The sequence below is a fragment of the Trichoderma ghanense genome (genome assembly GCF_004382785.1).
Source record: "Trichoderma ghanense strain CCMA-1212 chromosome Unknown scaffold_0, whole genome shotgun sequence".
Taxonomy (NCBI): Eukaryota; Fungi; Ascomycota; class Sordariomycetes; order Hypocreales; family Hypocreaceae; genus Trichoderma; species Trichoderma ghanense.
The window spans coordinates 2643156-2664707 of record NW_027395663.1 but is presented as its reverse complement, the minus strand read 5'-3'; the positions used below and the strand labels follow the sequence as shown (position 1 = coordinate 2664707).

The window sequence follows — 21552 nt, the reverse complement described above, 5'->3', positions numbered from 1 at the left end:
ACGCCTACCTCTTACCAGATCTCTGCTGAAAAAAAAAAAAAAAAAAGGCCGCCTCGTAGGTTAGTACTGGCATGTGAGGGAAAGCTACCTGTACTTGAAGAAAAACGATAACACGTAACAACCTAGATGGGGAGAGGAAGATACGAAACAACAACTAATAGAAAAGTCCGCTGCAAAATGAAATTACCCAGCAGAAAGCCCAAGGCCTCATGAGACATCCACTTCCAACAGGCTCTCCACGAACCCCCACCGTGTTCGTATCTCGTGTGCCTTTGCCATCAGCTGAACTTGCCGCCTGCTGTACTTTTCGTGTGTGTGTGAGTTTTGATGCAGAAAATGCTTCTTTTCGAGTTCTGATTGGGAGAAAGAAAAGGACTTTGCGACCCAGGGTGAACAAGTTTGAAGCATGAAAAAGTAAAAAGGCGCAACCCAATTCCGCTCGCAGCATGCCCGCACAATCTCTTTTTGTCCAAAGAGACAGAGCGAGGAAAATCAAAGGATGGGTAAAGAAAAAAAAGATTCTCGTCATTCAAACAAAGCAAGAGTGAGGTCCGATTCCTCTGATACCTAATCCATATCCACATCCTCACTTGAAACTGGTGGAGGGATGCCTTCGTCCATCCACCTGCGGAAGTTCTTGTTCTGTTCCTGAACCTCCTCGGGGCTCATATCCTTGGCCCAGACTGGGTTGTGGATCATCTTCTCAGAAAACTTGAGCTCGCGGTAGTTGCTCAGCGCCTTGATGAACTTTTCGCGACGCTCGCGCTGTTCCTTGGTTTTTGGCGCCTGGTCGTAGATGAAGTACTCGGAAGTACCTGGGGCCCAGATCATCTTGGAGCTCTTAAGACAGATGCTGACCGTCAGGTCCTCCTTGTACGACACAGGCTTGGGGATGGCGTCCTCGTCTGACTCGGAGTCTCCGGAGGGCAAGTTGCGGGTGAGGACGACTTTCTGCAGCTTGGATCGAGGAACCCCTTCTGTAGGCTCCACTCGAACATAGGAAGAGATGTAATACTGCCATTTGTCACGGGTTTGCATTTCATCCATGTAGAATGTCGTCTCGTCTCGCTGGAGCCATCGAACCGTGGCTTCCGATTTCTGAGGGAACTAGCATCAAGTGTCAACAGACGAGGCCGCGAATGAGGAGCACACGGTGTTTTTGGAACTTACCCAGCAGATAACGAAGAGGTCGCCATCCTTGACACACTTCTCGGCGAATTTCCGCGCACTGATTTCCGTCTGGTAGCTCGTCTCTTCCCTCTCCCGGTTGATGAGGTACTGCTGGATGAGATCGGGCGTCTTTTCCTTCGCGTCGAGGCTTTTGCATGTCAACGCCAGGCGGCAAAGAGTTTTGAGCAGATCCTGAATGGTATACAGCTTCCAGCCGTTCTTCAGGTAGTAGTGTCGCATTACATCCTGGTACCGGTTCTCGTCAACATCGCCGGTAATGTAGTCCTCGATGAGCTCAAGCGTCTTGGGCCAGAACTTGGCAGGCTCGTCGTCGGGGGCGAAGAAGGTCATGTGGTTCTCTGTGAACCCAAGGTCTCTGGCAGGCTTGGGCTTGTTGAGACGCTCTATCTCAGCCGCAACGGCCTCCTTGCTGTCTTTGATGTCCAGGAGTCGCGAGTATAGCGTTTGGAAGATGCTGAAGAAGACAAAGATCGTCTGGTTGCAGAAGAAGTTGTACCATGGGCGGGTGAAGAAGCCATCTGCCTTGAGCTCGCCATCGGCATCCAAGAGGCCGTTATCGCTGTCTCCGACGACGACTGGCTTGGGAATGGTGGGCATCCATCGCTCATTCGACACTTCAGGAACGGCAGTGTCATCGTTGGCATCGGCCATCTCTTCTTCGTTGGCCGATCCGACCTCTGGGGTCGTTTCCTTGCTTCCAGAAGCAGCGCTGTCCTCTTTCTGAGTCCGTGGTTTGCTACCGTTTCGGCCAGGGTCGAGGACCCCTCTAAGGAGATCGCCCTTCTTTCCATTGCGGCGACTACGGCCGTTGGTCAGCTCAGCTGGCGTCTGGTCTTCAATCTCCTCTTCGCCCGAGTCAGGCTGCATCTTTGGAATTCTCTCCTGAACCACATCCTCGGGGAGGTCGAAAAAGGTAGGCACAAACGTCTCGAAGAAATCTAAGATACGTTCCTTCTCCTGGCCGCTGTGCTGCCCATTATGCATGCTGTAGAGCATCATCAGGCGCAAAAGGTCGAGCACAACTTCCTTGTCCTTGAAATCCCAGACAAACTGGTGGCGAGGCGCTTTTCCTTTGAGAATGCGCTCACGACGCTGCTCCTCATGCTTTGTCTTGATGACATCGATCAGATGCTTTGCCGTCAAGTTCCTCTTATCGGTTGACTTGACCAGGATGCCCATGTGATCCAGGCTCTTGAGGTGCATGTTGTGTGTTTGTGCATGCCACACCTTTTCCCACTCTCGCTGCGAGAATCGCCATTCCTCATCCTTTTGCTTCATACGAGCCAGAAGCACGGGGATGACATCGAAAGGATGAGTATACATGTCGTTGACGACATCGATACCGCGCTCTCCGTAGATCTTCTTGCAGATGCGCTTGAAGATGGAAGTGCTCTGGCCAGCAAGAGCCGAAGGCATATGGAACGCCTCCCTTTCAGCTGGGGACATTGCAAGCATCTGCTGAGCAATGGGCTCGAGAAGCTGGATGCACTTGAGGTTGGCTTCGATGTTGAAGTCGTAGTCATGGCGCTCCTCTTCGATACGATGGAGACCCTCTTCAAATTGGTTCTTTCGGTGAGCAACAAAGCCGGAGTCTTCACTGGCCCAAGTAGGGTGCGAAGCCCAGTCGTCGTTCAAGACCGAATTGCAGAGCTCATCGCGGCCGCTGCAAGGCTTAAGACGCTCCTAGAAGACATGTCTGTTAGCTGACTGCAATTTTAAAAAAGAATCGTGCTTCGAGTGGTGTTGCTTACCCTCTTTGGCAAAAGACGATAGCTTGGGCCATATCCGCGGCAATTGCTCAAGGAGACCTTCTCAACCGGCGGCGCAGGCCTGTTGTCGATGACCACGTCTTGAGAGTCGACACCAACAAAGGCCTTCCAAAAGCTCATCAGATCTGGGCTGGCGCCAATGAAGAGGGCACCCTTGTGGTAAAGAGTGTTCTTGTCAATGATGTTCTGGCTGAAGAGATTGCAAAGTTTGAGGAACTCATTCATCGAAGACCGATTGCTGAGGTACTTCTTGACCCGCTCAAAGAAGGCAATCTCTTCTTGATTTGACGTCGCAGGAGAACGAGGAGGGTAAGGTTCAGGCATAACCGGCGTAAGGGTAGGTTCAATGGAGGCGCCATCTCCGCTGCCTCTTACATGACTGAGCTTTGGCCGCTTGCTGCCATTGACGGTTTGCGGAGGGAGACGTGCCGAGGTCGGGGGTTCAGCAAGGAGAGTACCGGGAGTAGGGGTTTGCTTATCAGTCCGCGGTCGCTTCTTGTTGTCCTTTGCCGCACTGACTGGTGGTGGGAAGCTTCCCAATGGGGGCAATTTCTGCCCGTCCCTCATCCCCGGTTGAGGAGTATGGCTTGAGCCAGCGGCGGCACCGTCGTCCTGACGACCAGGAGGCGCCCTAGCCTGGCCGGCAGACTCCGGCAAAAACTGTTTGAAATCTTCCAGGAGATCGGGTGCCGAGTTGAAGAGAGTAGTTACTTGAGCGTACACATCTTGGATTGGCTTTTGCTCTCTCTGATAAGTCTGGAGGATCTCGAGGAACTGTTTGTAGATTTCTGGCTTGTCTTGGAAGCGGTTCTGCAGGAAATTTTCAGTTAGCCAAGCGCGCGCAGATAGGCGGATGAGCTATGAAGACTTACTTTGATCTTGTTCACATAGCTGATGGCGTGGTTGAATTCCACGGGGCCACGGCGTTCCATGTTGGCGGGATTCGCAGCGCCGCCGTTGACTGCGCCTGGGCCGGAGGCGGGCATGGGAGTATGAGCACTCCGTGAATTCGGTCCGCCGGGAGGGCCACCGCTCCCTGGTATTTGAGGGGGATTGCGCTGCTGATGACCTCCTGGGCCGTCAAACGCGCCGCCTTGGGTCGCGGCTTGCACAAACAGGTTCGCACCATTCTGAACGGGAGTGCTGAAGGCAGCCTCCGGGCTCTCGATACTGTGCTGAGGCCTCTGTTGCCACTGGCCTCCTCGCTCGGGGAACAGAGGCTGGCCACCCACGGCAAGTCCATGGCCATCGGGCTGAGGCCCTCGCCCAGCGATGGACTGAACTGTAGTCCCCATTGGCGTGGTGACTCTGATGGTATTCGGATCATTGCCGGCGCCGCACTCTATCCGATATCCAGGCGGTAGGAAGGTGTTGAACCCTTGGATAAGGTTTGGGTGTCCTGCGAACAATTCAGAGACACGGTTGATGACTCCCGGGGTGTCGATTCTGAGTGAGTGTCAGTGTCTGGATCCTGCATATAGCTCATATTGTACGTACGCCTGGCTCTTGAAGTCTTTCATGATGTCTAAGAAGCGGTTGTAGACATCTGGTTGGTCGTGAAATTGCACCTTGACTTGATCAAGGTAAGTCAGGGCATCCTAAAAGATCCAACTCGTTAGCCATCAGCCAGCAAATGTGACAAAAATTGGCAGGATTCGACGGCACATGAAAGTAGTGGTAGAAACCCCAAAGCCTGGTGTCATCGCGGCAGGCCAGAATCAAGCGTTCACCACCTCCGACGAACGCCGTGACAACTTCTCGCACCCCAGTTGGGAAATCCAAGTAGGCTCGAGTTTGGAGCGCAACTGGGTTAATGACACTTGCCAAGGGGCGACCAGAGGGCAGTGTGATGGCCACCGCAGAGCAATGCTGCACACCATCCATGTCCATCACGGGGTTTGCGTTTGCGCTCATGTTCGCAGAGTGATGGTCTTGTAGAATGATGATATAACGAAAGGTATTGGAAAGGGAATACAAGCATGTGTGGGAATAGCTTTGCTGGGGAGTGATGAATGCGTTGGAAATCAAAGTGAATACGGAAAGAGATTGCTGTACTGACGCGAGAGGAGATGAAGGGGAGAAAGAGGAAGAAGAGAAGTGAGCGAAAGGGGGAAAGAGAGAGAGCAAAGTAGACAGGCGTAAGGTCTGGGGCTAGGGTGAATCACATCTGAACTGTGTCGCCGAAAGGACTGGCGGCTGGCTGCCAGTTGCCCACAAGGTCCCGCAGACTCCAGCCTCCTCGAACTCACTTTGAATTCACCTCGAGAGGAAAGCAAAAACACGCGCTAACGGAAAGGAGAGTTCCCAAACTCACATTCAGAATGGGCTGCTGGCCCTGTGTGATGCCGCCCGGCATCTGGTGCCCGCCAGGGGCTACGCCAACCATCGTGGCGTTTTGTTGGCCTCCCCGACCGCCTTCCTGTGGGTGCTGAGGCTGTAGAGGCCCCCCAAAGATTCCGCCGCCGGGGGCAGCTTGCGAACCATTCGGAGGAGGTTGTGTATGGGAAATCGAGGCAAACATCTGGTGTTGGCCGTTCGCAGCGCCGGGACCGCCGTGCTGGATCGGCCGCGCGTGCTCGCTCTGCAGAGGTCCGCCAAAGGAACCCAAGGGGCCCGGAGGAGCGCCGAGGGAAATGGGAGGCGCGTTGCCATTGTGGTTTGCGAGCAGACCTCCGGGGCTGTGGATGGCGCCCGAGATCCGCGAGGCCACCGGCTGGTGGATTGGGATTGAGCCCGCGCTGCTCTGGTGCGGTGCTGGAGGGTAGCGGTCGCCGTCTCGTTCTCGTTCGCGCTCTCTTTCTCGTTCTTGGTCGCGGCGAGCCATCTCTTCGTGCTGCTGAATGGCGCGATGCCGCTCGTCCATTTCGCGCTCCCGGTCGTAGGGCGCGCCGCCACCGTGGCCGTGGAGATTTTGACTGTTCATGCTGATCTGTCGAGGGGCGGGTTCATAATTAGCAGAGTTCAGAAGAACAACCAGAAAGTTTTCCTTTTCTCTCTTTTTTTTTTTTTTTCTTTCTTCAGTGACGCTGCGAAATCCTGTGAATTTTTCAAACGAGGACAGCTTTGTGGCCTGAGCCTGCCCGTGGACGCTCCCAGCCGGCTCAGGAGAGATGGTTCGGACGGCTGTTCTGTGTCGCGCCGAAGCAGCAAGGAAAATCGACTTACAGCTTGTGGGCACAGCTGAGCCGGTGTGCTCCTACATGGAATCCGCGTCCCAAAACAAGACTGCGGCCAAGGGGATCAGAGGCGCGGCAGATGCTGCTGATGGGTCTCGCAACAGCCTGCTGGGCACACAACTTTGTACGCTCTGCAAACCTGGAGAGCTCCGAACCGAGAGGGTGACGAGATCTGACGGCCATTGCCTGGGCTTGCCGCGGAGGATTCTGAGTCACGTGCTGATAAGCGCTTTGGGGCGGAATTGGATTTCGCGGCCGAGGGCGCCGGATCATTGTTTGTCCCTTATCTGATGCCGGCACAGCGGAATTCGGCGACGGCGGCGCGTCATGATATCATGCAGCCCACCAGATAGATTTGCTAGCAGAAAACGGCAGCCTTGGAATCGGAGCTAGTAGAGCCGAGAAGAGTGTCGAATGCAGCAGGAAATTTCGGAACAAAATAGGCGCAAGGGCACAGTATTCTGCTGCCATTCGTGCACTATATGGTACCTACAAGGTACCTAGGTAGAGATGAGCTGATTTATAGTGCTTGTCTACAGCGCAGAAAGGGTAGCTATAGTAGCTGTTTTGTTGCTCTGCCCAGGTAATGCAGCTAGCTCAGGGTCCTTGTCAAAGTGCGAATTTGATCCCTCAAGGTACTCGTATAGCTCTCCTCTTTCCGTACCCTATGTGTGTTCTCAACCGAATTGCCATAGCACATACAACGCTGCCTTGACGTGCCGCCATTTGTGGCTCCTTCGTCCTACCAAATACTAATGACCCGGAATGAGATCACAAGGATAGAGTGAAGATGCCTATGGAGTACTATGATGCAGCAGAACTCTGCTCCGGTGTCCCATGAGACGACTTAGCAGCTCTGCATAGCGAAGAATTACCTCTATTATGCGCCGTTGTTCGCATATGCTCCTCGTCCTTCGTCTAATCCTTCGCCTGTTTTTTGTGAACTGACTCGGCCCGGCAATTTATCAGCGACAGACTCTCGAACACTTGAGCCCCCGCCACGACTCTTCCCTAGACTTAGACCAAACTTAACCCAAAACAACCTTTTCAACGACTGCTCATAAATAGCCAACCCGCCTCGTTCTTCGCAGTTCCTCCTCCTCTGCCATTGACAACCGACTGTTATCTCCGATCTGCCCGTTGAACTTCAGCCATGGACTTCAACAGCTCGTCGCCCTTTCCGGAGGGCGTCATCTCCTTCCTGGACACGGATCTGTATAAGCTGACGATGCAATGCGCCGTCTTCAAGTTCTTCAAGGACGTGCCCGTCACCTATGCCTTTACCAACAGAACCCCCGACAAGAAGCTGTCAAGAGCTGCCTTTAACTGGCTAGAGACACAAATCCAAAGTATGCTCTTTCTCTTCTGTACATAGCTACCCACTGCCGTCTAGCTTGAGTCATTCGCTGCTGTACACCGAGCTGACGCAACCTCTGACAGAGCTCGGCAACATCTCCCTCTCTGACGAAGAATACCGGTTCCTGCAGGAGCACTGCAAGTATCTGTCGTCTGATTACCTCGAATTCCTCAAGGACTTCCGTCTGCGACCTCGAGAGCAAGTCTTTCCGACTTTCACGCCCGTCGGAGAGGACACCGGCTCTGACTCCGATGTTGGCGACGTCCACATGGAGATCAAGGGCACGTGGTCCGAAACGATCCTCTATGAGATCCCCATACTGGCGCTGACCTCCGAGGCCTACTTCCGCTTTATGGACACGGACTGGAACTACGAGGGACAGGAGGAAAAGGCCTTTGAAAAGGGCCTGCGCCTGTTGGAAGCTGGATGCACCACGTCCGAGTTCGGAACCCGCAGACGCCGCGACTATCACACCCAAGCGCTGGTGTTCCGCGGGTTGGTCAAGGCATCCAAGGAAGCGGCCGCAAAGGGCTTCCCTGGCAAGTTGACGGGAACGAGCAACGTGCACCTGGCCATGCGCTTCGGCATCCCTCCCGTCGGCACCGTCGCTCACGAGTGGTTCATGGGAATCGCCGCGATAACCAATGATTACGCCAAGGCCACCGAAGAAGCCCTGCGCCACTGGGTCAGCATCTTCGGTACAGACCTGTCCATTGCCTTGACGGATACTTTTGGCACAAAGGAATTCCTCAAGGCGTTTAGCCTGCCGATTCGCCCAGTCGACGGCGGCAGATTCGGCCCCGAAGCCTTCCAGAAGCCCGATGGGAGCATGAAGACGTATGCCGAGATGTTTGCGGGCGTGCGCCAGGACTCTGGCGACCCTGCCGAGTATGTCAAGCTGCTGCGCGACTATTATGACGAACAAGGCATCAAGGAGAAGAAGATTATCGTCTTCTCTGACTCGCTCAACATTGACCGCTGCCTCGAGTATCTTGAAATCTCGCAAAAGTATGGCTTCCAGCCTACGTTCGGCGTCGGCACTTTCTTGACAAACGACTTTACGCACCTCAAGACGGGCACCAAGTCCGTGCCGCTTAACATTGTCATCAAGCTCAGCTCAGCTGCTGGTCGGCCGGCTGTCAAGATTAGGTGAGTATTCTTTGTGGAAGTGTCATGCATGCAAGGATGCGACGGTCATATACGTAAGGCGATAGCTGACGAACTCGATACGACAGTGACAACATTGGCAAGAACACCGGCGACAAGGAGACTGTCGAAAAGGTCAAGCGGCAGCTTGGCTACGTCGAGCAAGAATGGAAGGACGGCGATGAGACCGCGCGATGGGGCAGAGAAGAAGACACTAAAGCATAGTCAAAGTAACTTGTGGCCGGCACAGAAACTGTTTTGTGTTCTTCGATTGCTTGACGTATCGGATGGACTTGTTGGACAGATGGTCGGAGGCTTCGTGTTGTTTCAACTACCCACACCCGTGTTGTTCATGATATACCCTTATAAAGATAGACAAAAGATCTGGGCCGAGGCGAAATGCAACCACTTTCAGCAACATTGCAACCGTACGCATATCGCCAATCAAATTCATACGATCAAACAAATGCTGTTGGAAATCTCGGCAGCCAAACTATGCGGCTCTTCCTCGAGGTCAGATCGACGTTGGTAGCAGTGACGGCATGAGTTACGCATCGTGAAGCCATCGCGAAATGAAGCCATCACCAAAGTTAAAAGGCACACCACCATAAATTCACAGGCGTCTCCACCCAGACATCCATCGAATGTATTCACATGAATCCAAGTCATATCATGAGGGCTGCCAACTCTGTTTCTCTTTATCATAGACATATTAACCCACCCCCTCCTGCGTTCCATCCATTGCGATGTAAGAGCACTTTCATCTTTCATTGACCGACCCCAACTCCAAGGCAACAAAAAAAGCGTTGCCGTCGTCAGACCTCCTTCCCTTAGCCTCCCCCTCAACGCCAGAATGATACCAGAAAACGTCAAAAGTCGAAACAGGACAGGGGTCTAAGGGGTACTTTTGAAAAAGATTTGGAAAGAAACAAAGGTTTCAGGTGCGCTCCCGTTGCGCCTCGCTCGTGCATCAGCAACGCTGCTTCAAGACGGAGGAGGAAGCTGTGCCGGTTGAGGCTTTCGGATGATTTTTATCTTGGGGCGTGCGCCCGGAGCAGATGCTGAAGCGGGCGGCAAAGCAGGAGCAGGTGCAGGAGCCGGCGCCGGTGCCGGTGCCGGTGCCGCCGCTTGACTCGGCTCCGGAAGAGAAGCAGTCGATTTGATAGGAGACTTTATGGGTGACTTGATGGGCGACCTAAGCGGCGACATACTGGACGACTTTGGCCCAGGCATCGGTGGACGATGCTTCGCGAATATCTTACTAGTCGACGAAGAAAGCGGGAAGCCCGAAGACGAACCGCCCGTTGGCAGGGGCCTTCTCACCTCCCCAGAGGGAAGCGGCTTGCGCGGGGGCTTTGCACCATTCGCGTCCTTCACTGGTCCCGAGGGATTCGGCTCCTTGGGCGCCGCCGAAGGCAACGCGGTCCTACCCAAGATGCCGGAAGAGGTAGGAGTAGCTGAAGCACTCTTTGATGTCGGCGTTGGCGTCTGGCCAAGGATAACAGCCAGTCGTTTTGGGTTGGAGGTCTTGAGAGTGACCATGCGCCGCTTCTTCGGGGAAGCGGTTGGTATCTTGTCGAGGTTCGATGGTGGTTCCGCTTCCACCTTGGGTCTCTTCGAGGACGGGATGTTATCCTTTTCTGGCCGAGGCCGCTTAGCCAGAATGCCAGATTGAGACTCCGGCTTGACGGTCGGTTTGGGAGGAAGACCAGTGCCATTTGTTGGACGGCCCGCGGCAACTATGGTATCACTAGAAGACGTCGGAATCGGAGAAGGGGCAGGCCGCGACGGCGAGATCTGCTGTCCAGCCTTGGTGCTGATTTTGATCGATGATGGCTTTGGCGCTGGGAGAGGCACCCTGGCGTCGGGCACGGGCGGTCGTGGTGGAGGCGCTGCACTCTTGGGCTTCGTCTTGTAGTAAGACTTGAACTTGACGATCAACTACAGACAGTTAGCAATCCATTATCATCGATCGAGAAAGAAAGGGGGAGAAGAATCTGTGACTGCTTACCCGGTCCGAGAGCTGCTGCGCAGGCCGCTCCACCGTCCAGCCCTTGGGCAAGTTAAGGGTGAGCACCCAGCTCCTCGCTTCTTCAAACATCATAGCGGCCAGGTCAAGAAGCGATTCGACTTCAGCCCGTCCGAGAGCGGGATGGTCCAATGCCTTGCGCATGGCGGTGCTGTAGTGCCTCTCGTCGGCAGCGTACGTCTCGTCCATTTCCTTCCTCAGAGCTTTTAGTGCAGCATCTAGGTTCTCCTTTCGAGCGAACTTCTCCTTCCTGGCAGCCACTTCTTCGGCGCTATCCTGGATGAGCAACAAAGCATCTGCTTCATCCGAGGCAGGCTCGTTCTTAACGGCCTTTGAGTGCTCCCCGAATGCAATGGCAGCAAGCCCTCGAGCCACCGCTTGAATAAGTTTGTCGCGAACAAAGGGCGATCGATCCGTCATGAGTGAGTAGAACAGGAAGGTGAAGAAAGTCGGATCCATCAGGGCTCCAAGGTCGATGAGAGCCTCGAAGCACTTGATGCGAATCAGGTCCTGCGTCCCGTCCAGCAAGTATTGTCCAAAGTCGGCGTAGTCCATTGGAATCACCTCTGCCTTCATGAGGCGCTGCTTCGCATCCAGCCCTGCAATGGTCCAGATATTCTGGTAGGAGCTTGTCCACTCGTCACGTCTAAGGACTCGTTCTATCTGCTCCAGGGCCTGGTCGAGGAAGTGGCGCTCTTCATCAGAGGGTATCTTGACTTGGCGTTTGAACCACTCGTCCGCCTGCGTCGGGATGAGAGACGTGGCCAGCGCTTCCACGAGAACGGCAATGTAGTGGTGGTCGGAGAACGGATTGTTTTCGTTGTTGTTGAAGAGTAACTGGTCCAAGATGAACTGTCGGGCCTCGACAGGGCAGTAGCCCGCGGTATCTCTGACCTCGGCGATGGCCCTGATGATCGAACATCGGACGTTGTACTGTCTCTTGTCGGAGAAGTCGTTTGGCTGGGGCTGGTTTGTCTGATCATAACAAAACATCTCGCGATAAGCGCGCATGAGTTGTCGCAGACCCAGCATCGGGATGTCTTTGATGTTGGCTTGCCTAGTGAGGGCCTGTGCCGCCATGGTCCGAATGCCGTGGAAATAGCGGCGGTCAACAAGCGTCCTCACGAGGAATCCCGAGGCGATCGGATGAAGCGGGCCAGTGGACAGGTAGAGCATCGCATCTTGCTGGGCGACAACGTCTCGGTCTTGCTGCAGCTGGGACACGTACATGTACGGCTCCAGAGTCCGGTTCATGCTGCACGCCCACTCAAAATCGGCATCGACTCGAATCCATTCGTAGGACTCCTGGTCCATCTTGCGCTCGGTTTCTGGGTCCCATTCAATCAGTTCCCAATCACGCAGATCCTCTGGACTCTGAAGAACATCTCCGAGGCAGTAGAGAAGAGCGTCATCAGTGTTCTCGGGTATCTCCATGCTAGCACCTGCGTTGTGCTTCTCCTTCATACGGCGCGTTCGCTTCAGGCGTTTGTACTTGGTGTTGTAAGGGATTTCGAACTTGGTGGACCGTGTGGCATCCTCGCGAATCTCTAGAATGTGCTCGTACGGCGTTCCGTCGGCCTCGTGTATCCGAACAGTCATGGGTCCAGTGAACAGCGGTTGGATTTCGCCGGTCTTCAGATGTGCCCTTCGCTCTCTGACCGCTCGCAAGAACTGGTCCTTGCTGAGCTCCATCTTCTTGATAGTCTGATGCTGTACTTGTATCAACATGAGTTCGACGCAAAGCCGCTTCTTGTTGAACTTGGCCTTGACGTCGAACCGCGGGCAGCCGGAGCCGTACACCCATTGGTTCCAGAAACTCTCGAGGCGGTACTTGGCAGCCTTTTCGCACGTAGCTCGAAACTTTTCAGTGTCGAGAACGAGGAATTTGTCGCTGCCCTCAATCTGCGCCCTGGTCAACTGCTTCTGCAGAATACGGGTCAATCCGTGGCCGCCGGACGCTTTGCTGAGCCGCTTGTCGAGGATGAAAAACACGACTGGCGCCTTGAGTGCCATGAACTCCATCTCGAATTCGCCCAAATGGAGGTTCTGTCCAAGGTCCGATAGTGACGGCCGGTCGACATCCAACTCGACAAGCCTGTCCGACATCATCTTCATTCGAAACCGATAATCATTGTTTCCACAGAGCTTTTTCATGAATAGGTCTGTCATGAAGTGCGCCATGCCAACGACAAGCCACATATCTCTACGCGTGTTGGGGATCATGTTGATGCCGATCCACTGAGATGTAAGAGTGTGGACGACTTTCCTCGTCGTCTCAATCTCCGGGTCGATGATATCCTCGGGATACAAGAGTCGATTGCTGACGAAGGCCAGGGAGTGTAATACCACAGTGTCCTCCACCATGTCATCCAGAAAGCAGAGCTTGAAGTTGCCAAAGGGGTACTTGGCAAAAGTATAGGTGAAGAAGTCGGCGGCCATAGTCAGAGCAGCGGCAGTGTTGCGGACCCAGTCGGCTCGGCCAGGTAGACAATAGGCGTGTATTTTCAGTGCGCTCATCCCAAGCTTCACTTCGTCCTCTTCGGTTCGGGACTCTGACGAGAGATTGATGTGCTCGAAAGGGCCAATGGCAAAGCCGAGCTTTTGGACGGAAACCTGCTTCTCCGGCTCAAAAATCATGATCTTCTTGTGGTCATCCTCAGGATCAACCGTCTCCTCCATAAGGAAGCCAGAACAGACAACAGACATTTCTCGCAGCTTGTCCTCCTCTGCGAGCTTGAAGTGAAGGTCCTGGCCATCGGCCTGCGACTTGTCCGCGCCATTGTGAGATGGACCATCCTTCTTCGTCGCAAGGGCCTGTTGGAGGGCGTCACCGAGGGTTCGCGGGTATTTGATGGATATCCTCCAGTCGCACCGAGCGCCGTGGTCGTCGACGCAGGGGAAAATGCAGCACGCAGTTCCCGGTTGGATCGAATGGCGAGTGTACATGTGCGTGAACCGGTTGTCGAGCGGATCAACGCCAACAAAGTGCAGGCCGTCTCTGGGGTTCTTTGTCACAAAGGGTATGGTGATCTTGAATTGCTTGGTAGACTTTTCCACGGGATCCAGACTCGACATTGACTTCCTAATGATCAACCTCGGTCGTTCCTGTTCCCCCTTGCCTCGAAAGTTGATCTTGAGCGAGCCGTATGCCGGCGTAAAGCCCTCGAAGCCTCTATTTTCGGCGGGCACGTCGGCTTTGCGGCTGTGAAAAATGGAGCGAGCGCGGATGCGGCGAATGTCGTGGTGGTCGGCCCTCAGGTTCCAGCCCTTGGGCTGCGCGAGCTTCTCGTAGGGATCGTGGTATTCAGCAGCCACCTTACGCTTCTGGCCTTCCACGGCCTCGCCGTCGACCTCTCGCATCTCCGTGACCGTAATATTGTTCGTGTCGATCTCGCACTGGGCGGCGTCCAGGAGGACCTCGTCGACTGCCTTGTCGGCGAAGGTCACAATGAAAATATTCGTCGTGCCATCGATGCGCCGCTCTCGAAAGTTCACCTCGAGGTTTACTTCCTGCTTGAAGACGAAATATCCAGACACAGTCCGGTCCTCGATGGGAGGGAGGCCATCTTCTACGTCCAGCAGGGGGTGAGGCGACAGCGCTTCCTCCATGTCGGGCGTCGAGTTGGTGCCGCTGGTGCCGTTGGGGAGAGCTGCAGCAGCCATTGGTGGCGGTCGCGGTGGTTTGAAGAGCGAGGTGGGAAGAGAAGGAAGAGAGGCGGGGCTCCAGCGAGCTTTATATGGCTCAGTCACTGCATCGAGGTCGGTGAAATCGTCGCGAGCGCATCTGAGACGAATGTGAGGATTGTCAGATCTGCGTCAGCTGCATCGCATCTGGAGTCGAGTCTGTCCGTCGCCGCTCAGAGCCCGAGGCCGGGGGCAAGTCGCACGACGGGTGTGGCGGCAGAGAAGGGCGCCGCGGACGAAGAACGCGATCTGGCACCAGCTGGATACGCCCAGAGGAGGATAAAGGGACTGTGAAGCGCTGGCGAAGGCGACCAAGTGGAAGTTGGATAGTAGCAAAGGTCTGCTTAGCAAATCCAAGTTGCCAGAGGCGGGCGCGTCTCTCGAAAGAAGCTCGAAGGAGCACGGACCAGCTTGCAGCCCATTGTGGCTTCCGACTGGCCCAACCTTGCTGTACCCCAGCAGAGCAGCTTTTCCTGCCATTGGCCGGCAGTCCTCACGCAGCGACGCATTGACGACGCCCTTTTGCCTGCATCTCAGTTTGTTCTCAGATTCGCATGTTTGGTGAGTTCAAGGTCACGCTCGTTTCAAATCATGCCTTGTTGATTCAATGTTGAGATTCTTAATCCTTCGATGTTCCTCTACAGAAATTGCGCATCCCCTTGGTACGACGAGCCTATCACTTAGGGATAGCAGGTAGTACTATTACTACCGTATCTTACATGCTTTGCTGCCTTTGAACACTTTCATGTTGCTAAAGCCATCGTCCTTCCACGAGTATTATGAACTGAGAACGAGTATGATATCACCTTAACCGCCAAACGCCCTGTAAAGCAGACCCGCCAGACGCCCATCTGTATTTTGCCCTTCCAGTTTCCCCCCGCGTGACGCCCCTAGCAATGATTCAATGGTTACCTATTTCAGAGTCCGCAGCTCTCGCCTGTCCCTGCGCTTCTTCCTCTCCCGCGCCTTGAGTGTTTCCTCATCCCGATACTCTTCCGGCAGGATGAAGTGGGCTTGAGGTATGTCGGGGATGGGATGACCCCAGGCGAGGATTTTTCTGCCGGCTCGTCTCTGCCTGTTCAGAGCGCTCTCGCGCTCATACCTCTTGGCAAAGAAAGATTTGAACTCTCTCGGGGGTTCTGGAGGCTTTGTCGGTGGTGCAGGTTTGTGAGCAGGCCGTGACCGCTTGGAGTTTGCTGCCGCTAGTTTCGATCTCGCCCTGGCTTCTCGTCGCAGCTGCTTGGCCGGAGAGGACGTCTCGCTGGCATCGTCCTGCGAGGGTTCATCCTCTTCGGCCTCGTCCTCGCCCCCGTCCTCGTCGTCCTCACTGTCATCGCTCTCTCCGGAATGGCTATCCTCCCTTTCTTCGGATTCTGCGTCACCGTTGTCGCTCTCATCTTCCTGCTCTGCCTTCTCCGCAAGAGCCTTCTCCTTCTCAAGCTTCCGCCGCTTCTCTTCAAGGTTCCAGTTCCGAAACTTGGCCAGTATCGCCTGGCAACCCTTGATGAAGTGCTTCCTGGCCGGTTCAAACTTCTTCTTCTTCGACTCCGTAACGCCGCTGACTCCCATGACTCTCAGCCAGTCATGGCCCTGGAGGCCCTCTAGGAGCCGAATGATCTGGTCCTTTTCATGTTGCGCACGACCCTTTTCGGTGTTGCGAATGGACCGTTCGACCCTCTCTGCCTTTTTATGGATCGGCTCGAACAGGCTATCGGGCAAGGGGTCTTCGATGTTTTTGTTCTTGTGTTGGGCGTCTAGAAAGCCGAAATCGATCCGCTGCGAGTCAAACACGTCGGTGAACAACGCATCGCCGTATCCTCTGACGGGAAAGTCTGCGCCACTCGGGTTCTGGTGGTGGTGGTGGGGTCGAGGCCCAGTGCGTTGAGCGTCGGGGATCGCGCGCGACAAGCTAGTGTCGACAACAATAATCGGCGTGTCGGGGTTGAGTAAATCTGCAGTGAAGATGGTCAGATGGCCGTGTGAAACAAGCAGTGCAGCGTACAAAGAGGACGTTATCGAGAGGATTCGAGCGGAAATCTTGCGCGGAAAGCTCCCCGGAAAGGGAAAAGAGGCGAGGTAGGGTAGTATGACGGGCTGCTCACGTTGTTCCTTGGGGTCGTTGCCTATCACCTCGTCGTAGTCCGGGAAATAGGCAGACAGCTCGCTCTTGAACCGGGTGGCCTCCTGCGACCGCAGCTTGCGGCCCTGCTCCTTGGTGTCCCTGGTGTCGTCGGGGCGCGACTGCAGGCGATCGAGCTCGTGCCGTATGCCATTGATTACTTTGGCCTGGTGCTTCGTCAGGCTGGCGTTGGGCGGCTCCGGGTCTGCGGCGGCTGCGGAGATGGGCGCGGGCGTGGACGTGGACGTGGACGTGGACGCTGGCCTGGTGGGCGGCACAGGGGCAACGGGCGGCCTACTCGTACTCGCACTTGCGCTGCTCGCCACAGCGGCTCGTCGCGGTATCGGCGGCTGTACATTCACGGGCTCGCGAGGCAGCTGGGGCTTTGCGAGTATCTCGACTGCGATCCTCGTCTTCTTGTGCCGCAGGGCGTCGAGGTCGCGCTCGGCCACGTCGAGGCTTCGCTTTGTGCGACCGCCCGCCGCCGCGCCGTGGTGGAAGGAGTTTGGCCCAGGCGCCGGGCGCGTGAGGGGGCTGGCGTTCACGTTACGGTCATAGAGGTGAAGGCCCTCAGCTCGCCGGTTGGAGCGGGTGATGGAGGCCATTGGCAAGCCGGAGCGCGCCTGTCATGTTTCTTCAGGGCTGCTGCAGAGGGCGCTGTCGCTGGCGGGACACGCGTTGCCTCGACGTCTTTTGCTCGATGCACCGGATTGCCGCTTTGTGATTTTCGTGCGACGTGACGTTGATTCTCAACTGTGCGATTCTCGCTCCATGGACGGACGCTCTGTCGCTTTTTTTTTTTTTCTTCTCCTTGGTTCTCCCTCCCTTGCCGCCAGAAGGGGGTTCTAGCGCCTGCGCGCCATGGAGTTTGGCGGTTCTAGCGAGTGGCTCCAGTGGCTCTTACCCCCCAAAACCGCCTGGGAGGTGGCATCGTTACAGCGGACCTGCTCACTAATTCGCGGCGCTCAGCCCCCGCCCCTTTTGAGCTGGCGGGGAGCTTCCAGGGCGCTCAGAGCTCTGGCGCTCCAGTGCTTCGAGCTCTACTGTACGCATTGGGGCGACATGGGATAAATCCAACAAGGATGGTCCTCATGGATTCTGGGAGGTTCTATCAAGCAGACAACGAGAGAGTCTCCCCCGGCTTCGGCATCTACTAGGCTCTAAAGCATCTATCACCATTCATTGCTTCGTTGCTGTACGCGTAGGCTGCTGGCAACTACCCGGTTACTTCATGTTTGTAAGCACCCGACCCGATAGTACCTTACCTGTAATGGAAGGAATATGAAGGCACAGTTCCAATGAACCAAAATCACATCTCAATTCGCTCTTCTATGCATCCATCCATCATACAGCAAAGAATGAGTTAATCTAAACAAAACCAGGGGTATTTCTCATGTACCGTCATATACCGATCCCAGGATGCCTTCAGCCAAAATAAAGCAGTCCGATGCTTTTTGCCCTAACGAGATGTGACGCTCCTCTTCTCAGACGCCTGTCCAGCTGTGGGCACAAGATGAAGCCTCTTCAGCGCCTTGATGGCCGTCTCCTCCACGTGCGCTTGCTTCTCAAGCTCCGTCTGCCGCTTCTCCATTGCCACCACCTGCCGCTCCTTCTGCGCGCTCTTGCTCGTGTCCTTTTCCTCCTCCTCTTTCTTCTTCATCTCCTTGGGATGGATCGCCTTGTTCTTCCTGTGGATCGCCTTGTGCACAAGGTCCTTGCCCACTCGGCGGGTCTTGGTGTACGTCTCGAGGCCCAGCAGGACGGCGTATGCCTTTGATATCGGCACATGTCCCACGTCGACGCCTTCAGCCTTGAGACTCCGCACAAAGGCGCGGAAGTTGGACGTCGGGGGTCGATAGTGCCCGCTCAGGGGCGATAGGAAAGTGAGCTTGCCCTCCTTGATGCCGATGAGTCCTCCGGCAGAGATGCGGGCGCCTTGGAGGAACGACGAGTGCTGGAATGAGCCGGCCTGCTTGATGCCGATGTAGAGCCTGAAGGACGTGTCCGCGACAAAGATCCACGTGCCGTCCTTGACCGTCTTGCGCAGCAGCTTGTTGAGGGTCGACGTGGCGGAGAACTGCTTCACCTTCTTGACGTCGCGCGGATCGGGCGGTGGGTTGGTATGTTTGTCTGCGCGATTCTGCTCGTGACTCGGATCTGAGTAGGATGCTGATGAGCTCGAAGTCAGTCCGCTGGACGATTCGGCGTAGGGATTCGGCTCTGCCACCGTCCGCCACGGCGGTGCTGGATCGTCTACAGGAACGATGCCGTATATGCTGTCCCTGTACTTGTCGCTCGTGTCAATGGGCTCGCCGTTCTTCGCCCAACAGAGCCGGCCCTGGTCGTCAACCGTGGCCAGATAGTACTGGCGCTCCTCTCGTGACAAGTATCGGACCTGGTCCCTCTCCAGTCTGTCTCGCGGACATGTGTCGAGCGATATGTATCGCCCCTCGCCGTAGTCGAGCCAGTAGAAGAAGTTTTCGTTGGTGTCGGCTTTTCTCCATTCCTCGTGGTACATGCGCAGGTTGGTGCCGTATCGGTGCTTCTGGTCTACGATTTCTAACCAGTACTGCAGCCCCAGTGTGAGAGCAGTTGATCGCCGCTGGGCATTGGCCTCCTCTCGAAGTTTTCTCAGTTCTTCCTTCTCTCGGGGCGACAAGCGAGTTGATTCGCATGAGCTGTCCGAATCGGACTCTTCCTCCTCGTCATCATGACCGGCGCGCAAGGCGATCATGCCCAGCTTTTTCCAGTTTGACCGTGCGATGGCGTGGATATCGTTCGTATCCCCAGACGACAGCGTATCTTGACTTTGGCCGGTGAATGACCTGCCTCGAGGTCGTGTGGTTTCGCGGAACTGGGCCTCGCGAATGGCCGTTATCCATCTGGTGCTCGAATCCAGTGTGAAGCCATTCATCTCACGCCTTGCTCGATAGCCCCGGAATGTCTTCTGAATCACGCGCGCAGCATCGCTCCTCTCATCGCTCCTGTTCGACTGCAAGCTTCGCCTGCTCTCCTGGTGCGACCTGCGCTTTTGCTCCTTGATTCTTTGCCTGATTTCCTCTTCCTTTTCCTCCTGCACATGGGCAATGCGCTCAAACTCTTCTCGAGACGGCGGTATCAGGGAGTCGAGATACTGCTGCGATTTGGCTGAAGAGGAGGTGAGGGTGGAGAAGCTCGAGGTGAAGCTGGAGTTTGTCGGGTTTCTGGAATGCATGGCTTCCGGTCGTCGAACACGTTCATACAGCGCCTGGGACCTCCCATGGGAGACAACTACTTGTGCGGGATCGCATGTGTGGCCGGCGAAGTAAGCGAAGCAATCAAAAGGCTACCCGACGTCGGTCTATCCTGTCAATGCTCGATCTGCTAGTGAGTATGTCGAGCCGAAAAAGAAAAGCTGAAAAGATAGCTGAAGGTCGGCCTAGAGCTTCGGGTTGTCCGGCAGAAGCTCCGAATCTAAGAGCTGAGCTCAAGGTCGGCGGAAGGCTTTATATCTGGCTTGTCTTTGGATCACAGGCCGCACTACCAGGAGCGGGAAGACGGCCCTTTAAGACGCTGATAAGAACTAAAAAAAGAGACCGTGGCCGCCCTCCACGGGCCCAATGAACAGGGCAGCGGTACGTCTGCTGGACCAGGCAACATGTTTGATCGGGCGCTGACCACCTATCAGACGGGCCCCTGAACTGGGGATTCTGTGCCGTTTGGTTGATGACGGGGTGACGCAAGGACCCGAAAGCGTCGGGGCCCTCCATCAAACGATCATGACAAGGCGAGAGGCTCCGCCTCGCATCTGAGATTTGGGGCTATGATGGCGGGACTGCAAAGTGCTGCGAGAGCCGGATGCGCACTGGAGGGGAGCTGAAGGGAGCTGGAGCTCGCCCTGGGGATTGTGGCACGGCAGGCTTACAAGCAACACAAGGTATTACTGTATTATTTTCAGAGGGCTTACGGATCAGAAACCATGAGTTACTATAGTGATGCAATAAGATGACGCGACGTGGGTCCATCCCATCTTCCAAGGTCCCTGTGAGAATGGGATTGACGGGACATCAAATCCCAGAGTAGTCGCTGTCTTTTTTTTTTCTCCTTTCTCCTCTTTTGTTTTTACTGAGAGAAGATGTGGTACGCATGGCCCTTATTCTCGGGGTTCTACATCATTCGGTCGAGGGAGACCAACAAAGGAACAGACAGACATTTGATCCTCTCATGAATCAGGCATCTTCACATGTACAGAGAAAGAGAGCAGAAAAATACATTAACAAGCACACAGTGACGCAGCTGTCAGCCCCGTGCATGCGGAATCCTCCGAAAGCCTCTTGGGACCATCGATCTCCATGTCGTTCCCAGAATCCGCTGCGCCCAGCCGAGAAGGGATTAGGGTAGGATTCCGGATCATGGCGCCTCTTCCTCTCTCTCTGTCTCGGAAACGGCACGCTCTGGGCCAAACAAATATGTACCAAGACCAAACGCTGCGGTCGGGAGAGTTGGGCCTAGGTAGTAATAGTTAACGAAACATGTTTGAGGCGGTGCAAGGCAGAGCGGAGCGCAGCAATGGAGTTGTGCTGAGCATGACATGGGGAAATACAAGAGGTTGGGGCTTGTTTTCCTTTTGATGATTGAGAATGCATGGAGATGGAGGGACGTGATGGGGTGTGGAATGTGAGGAGCCGCATGCAGAGATGTTGCATGTACGAGTATGTTCTGGAAGCGGTTTGGGGGAACAGGGAGTGGTATGATAGGCATGGAATCAATTGGCATGGCGCAGCGCGTATCGCTCAAGGGGGTCCATGAAATGCATGTTATCGTCGCAGGGGTTATCAGAGCGCTCAGTCTATTTGGCATCCATACAGCTAGCTGTATCTGTAGAACCGGTACAAGATGCCTCATTATCATTATATATATACGACTAGTACCTACAGCTAGCTGATGATTATACAATAACACATCATCATGCCACCATCACCTACCGAGTTCGTTCCAACGATGCTAATAACACAAAATCTGTAGAAAGCAGAGACATGCTCAGAATGGAATGGAAGAAGAATGTTACCCAAAGAGAAGAATCCTCAACTTCATCGTCGTCC

The 21552-nt window shown here is 55.0% G+C and overlaps 5 protein-coding genes across 5 annotated transcripts; 1 reads left to right on the top strand and 4 right to left on the bottom strand.

Moving 5' to 3' along the window:
* Positions 1-567: 567 nt before the first annotated feature.
* On the bottom strand, positions 568-5883 carry CCMA1212_000904 (Transcriptional regulatory protein SIN3; the record flags this gene model as incomplete). The annotated part of the gene is made up of 6 exons (XM_073698351.1): positions 568-1107; positions 1171-2874; positions 2943-3770; positions 3833-4406; positions 4458-4558; positions 5275-5883. 6 exons carry the CDS (start codon positions 5881-5883, stop codon positions 568-570), a joined length of 4356 nt encoding a protein of 1451 aa, XP_073563694.1.
* Positions 5884-7287: 1404 nt separating this feature from the next.
* Positions 7288-8864, top strand: CCMA1212_000903 (uncharacterized protein; the record flags this gene model as incomplete). Its single annotated transcript, XM_073698350.1, has 3 exons — positions 7288-7485; positions 7577-8642; positions 8729-8864. The coding sequence occupies exons 1-3, from the start codon at positions 7290-7292 to the stop codon at positions 8862-8864; spliced, it is 1398 nt and encodes a 465-aa protein (XP_073563699.1). The 5' UTR covers positions 7288-7289.
* Positions 8865-9623: 759 nt separating this feature from the next.
* CCMA1212_000902 (Transcription initiation factor TFIID subunit 2) lies at positions 9624-14331 on the bottom strand (the record flags this gene model as incomplete). The annotated part of the gene is made up of 2 exons (XM_073698349.1): positions 9624-10580; positions 10651-14331. 2 exons carry the CDS (start codon positions 14329-14331, stop codon positions 9624-9626), a joined length of 4638 nt encoding a protein of 1545 aa, XP_073563700.1.
* Positions 14332-15264: 933 nt separating this feature from the next.
* CCMA1212_000901 (uncharacterized protein) lies at positions 15265-17076 on the bottom strand (the record flags this gene model as incomplete). Its single annotated transcript, XM_073698348.1, has 1 exon — positions 15265-17076. The coding sequence occupies one exon, from the start codon at positions 17074-17076 to the stop codon at positions 15265-15267; it is 1812 nt and encodes a 603-aa protein (XP_073563697.1).
* Positions 17077-17930: 854 nt separating this feature from the next.
* CCMA1212_000900 (IQ domain-containing protein IQM6) lies at positions 17931-19685 on the bottom strand (the record flags this gene model as incomplete). Its single annotated transcript, XM_073698347.1, has 1 exon — positions 17931-19685. The coding sequence occupies one exon, from the start codon at positions 19683-19685 to the stop codon at positions 17931-17933; it is 1755 nt and encodes a 584-aa protein (XP_073563698.1).
* Positions 19686-21552: the final 1867 nt, after the last annotated feature.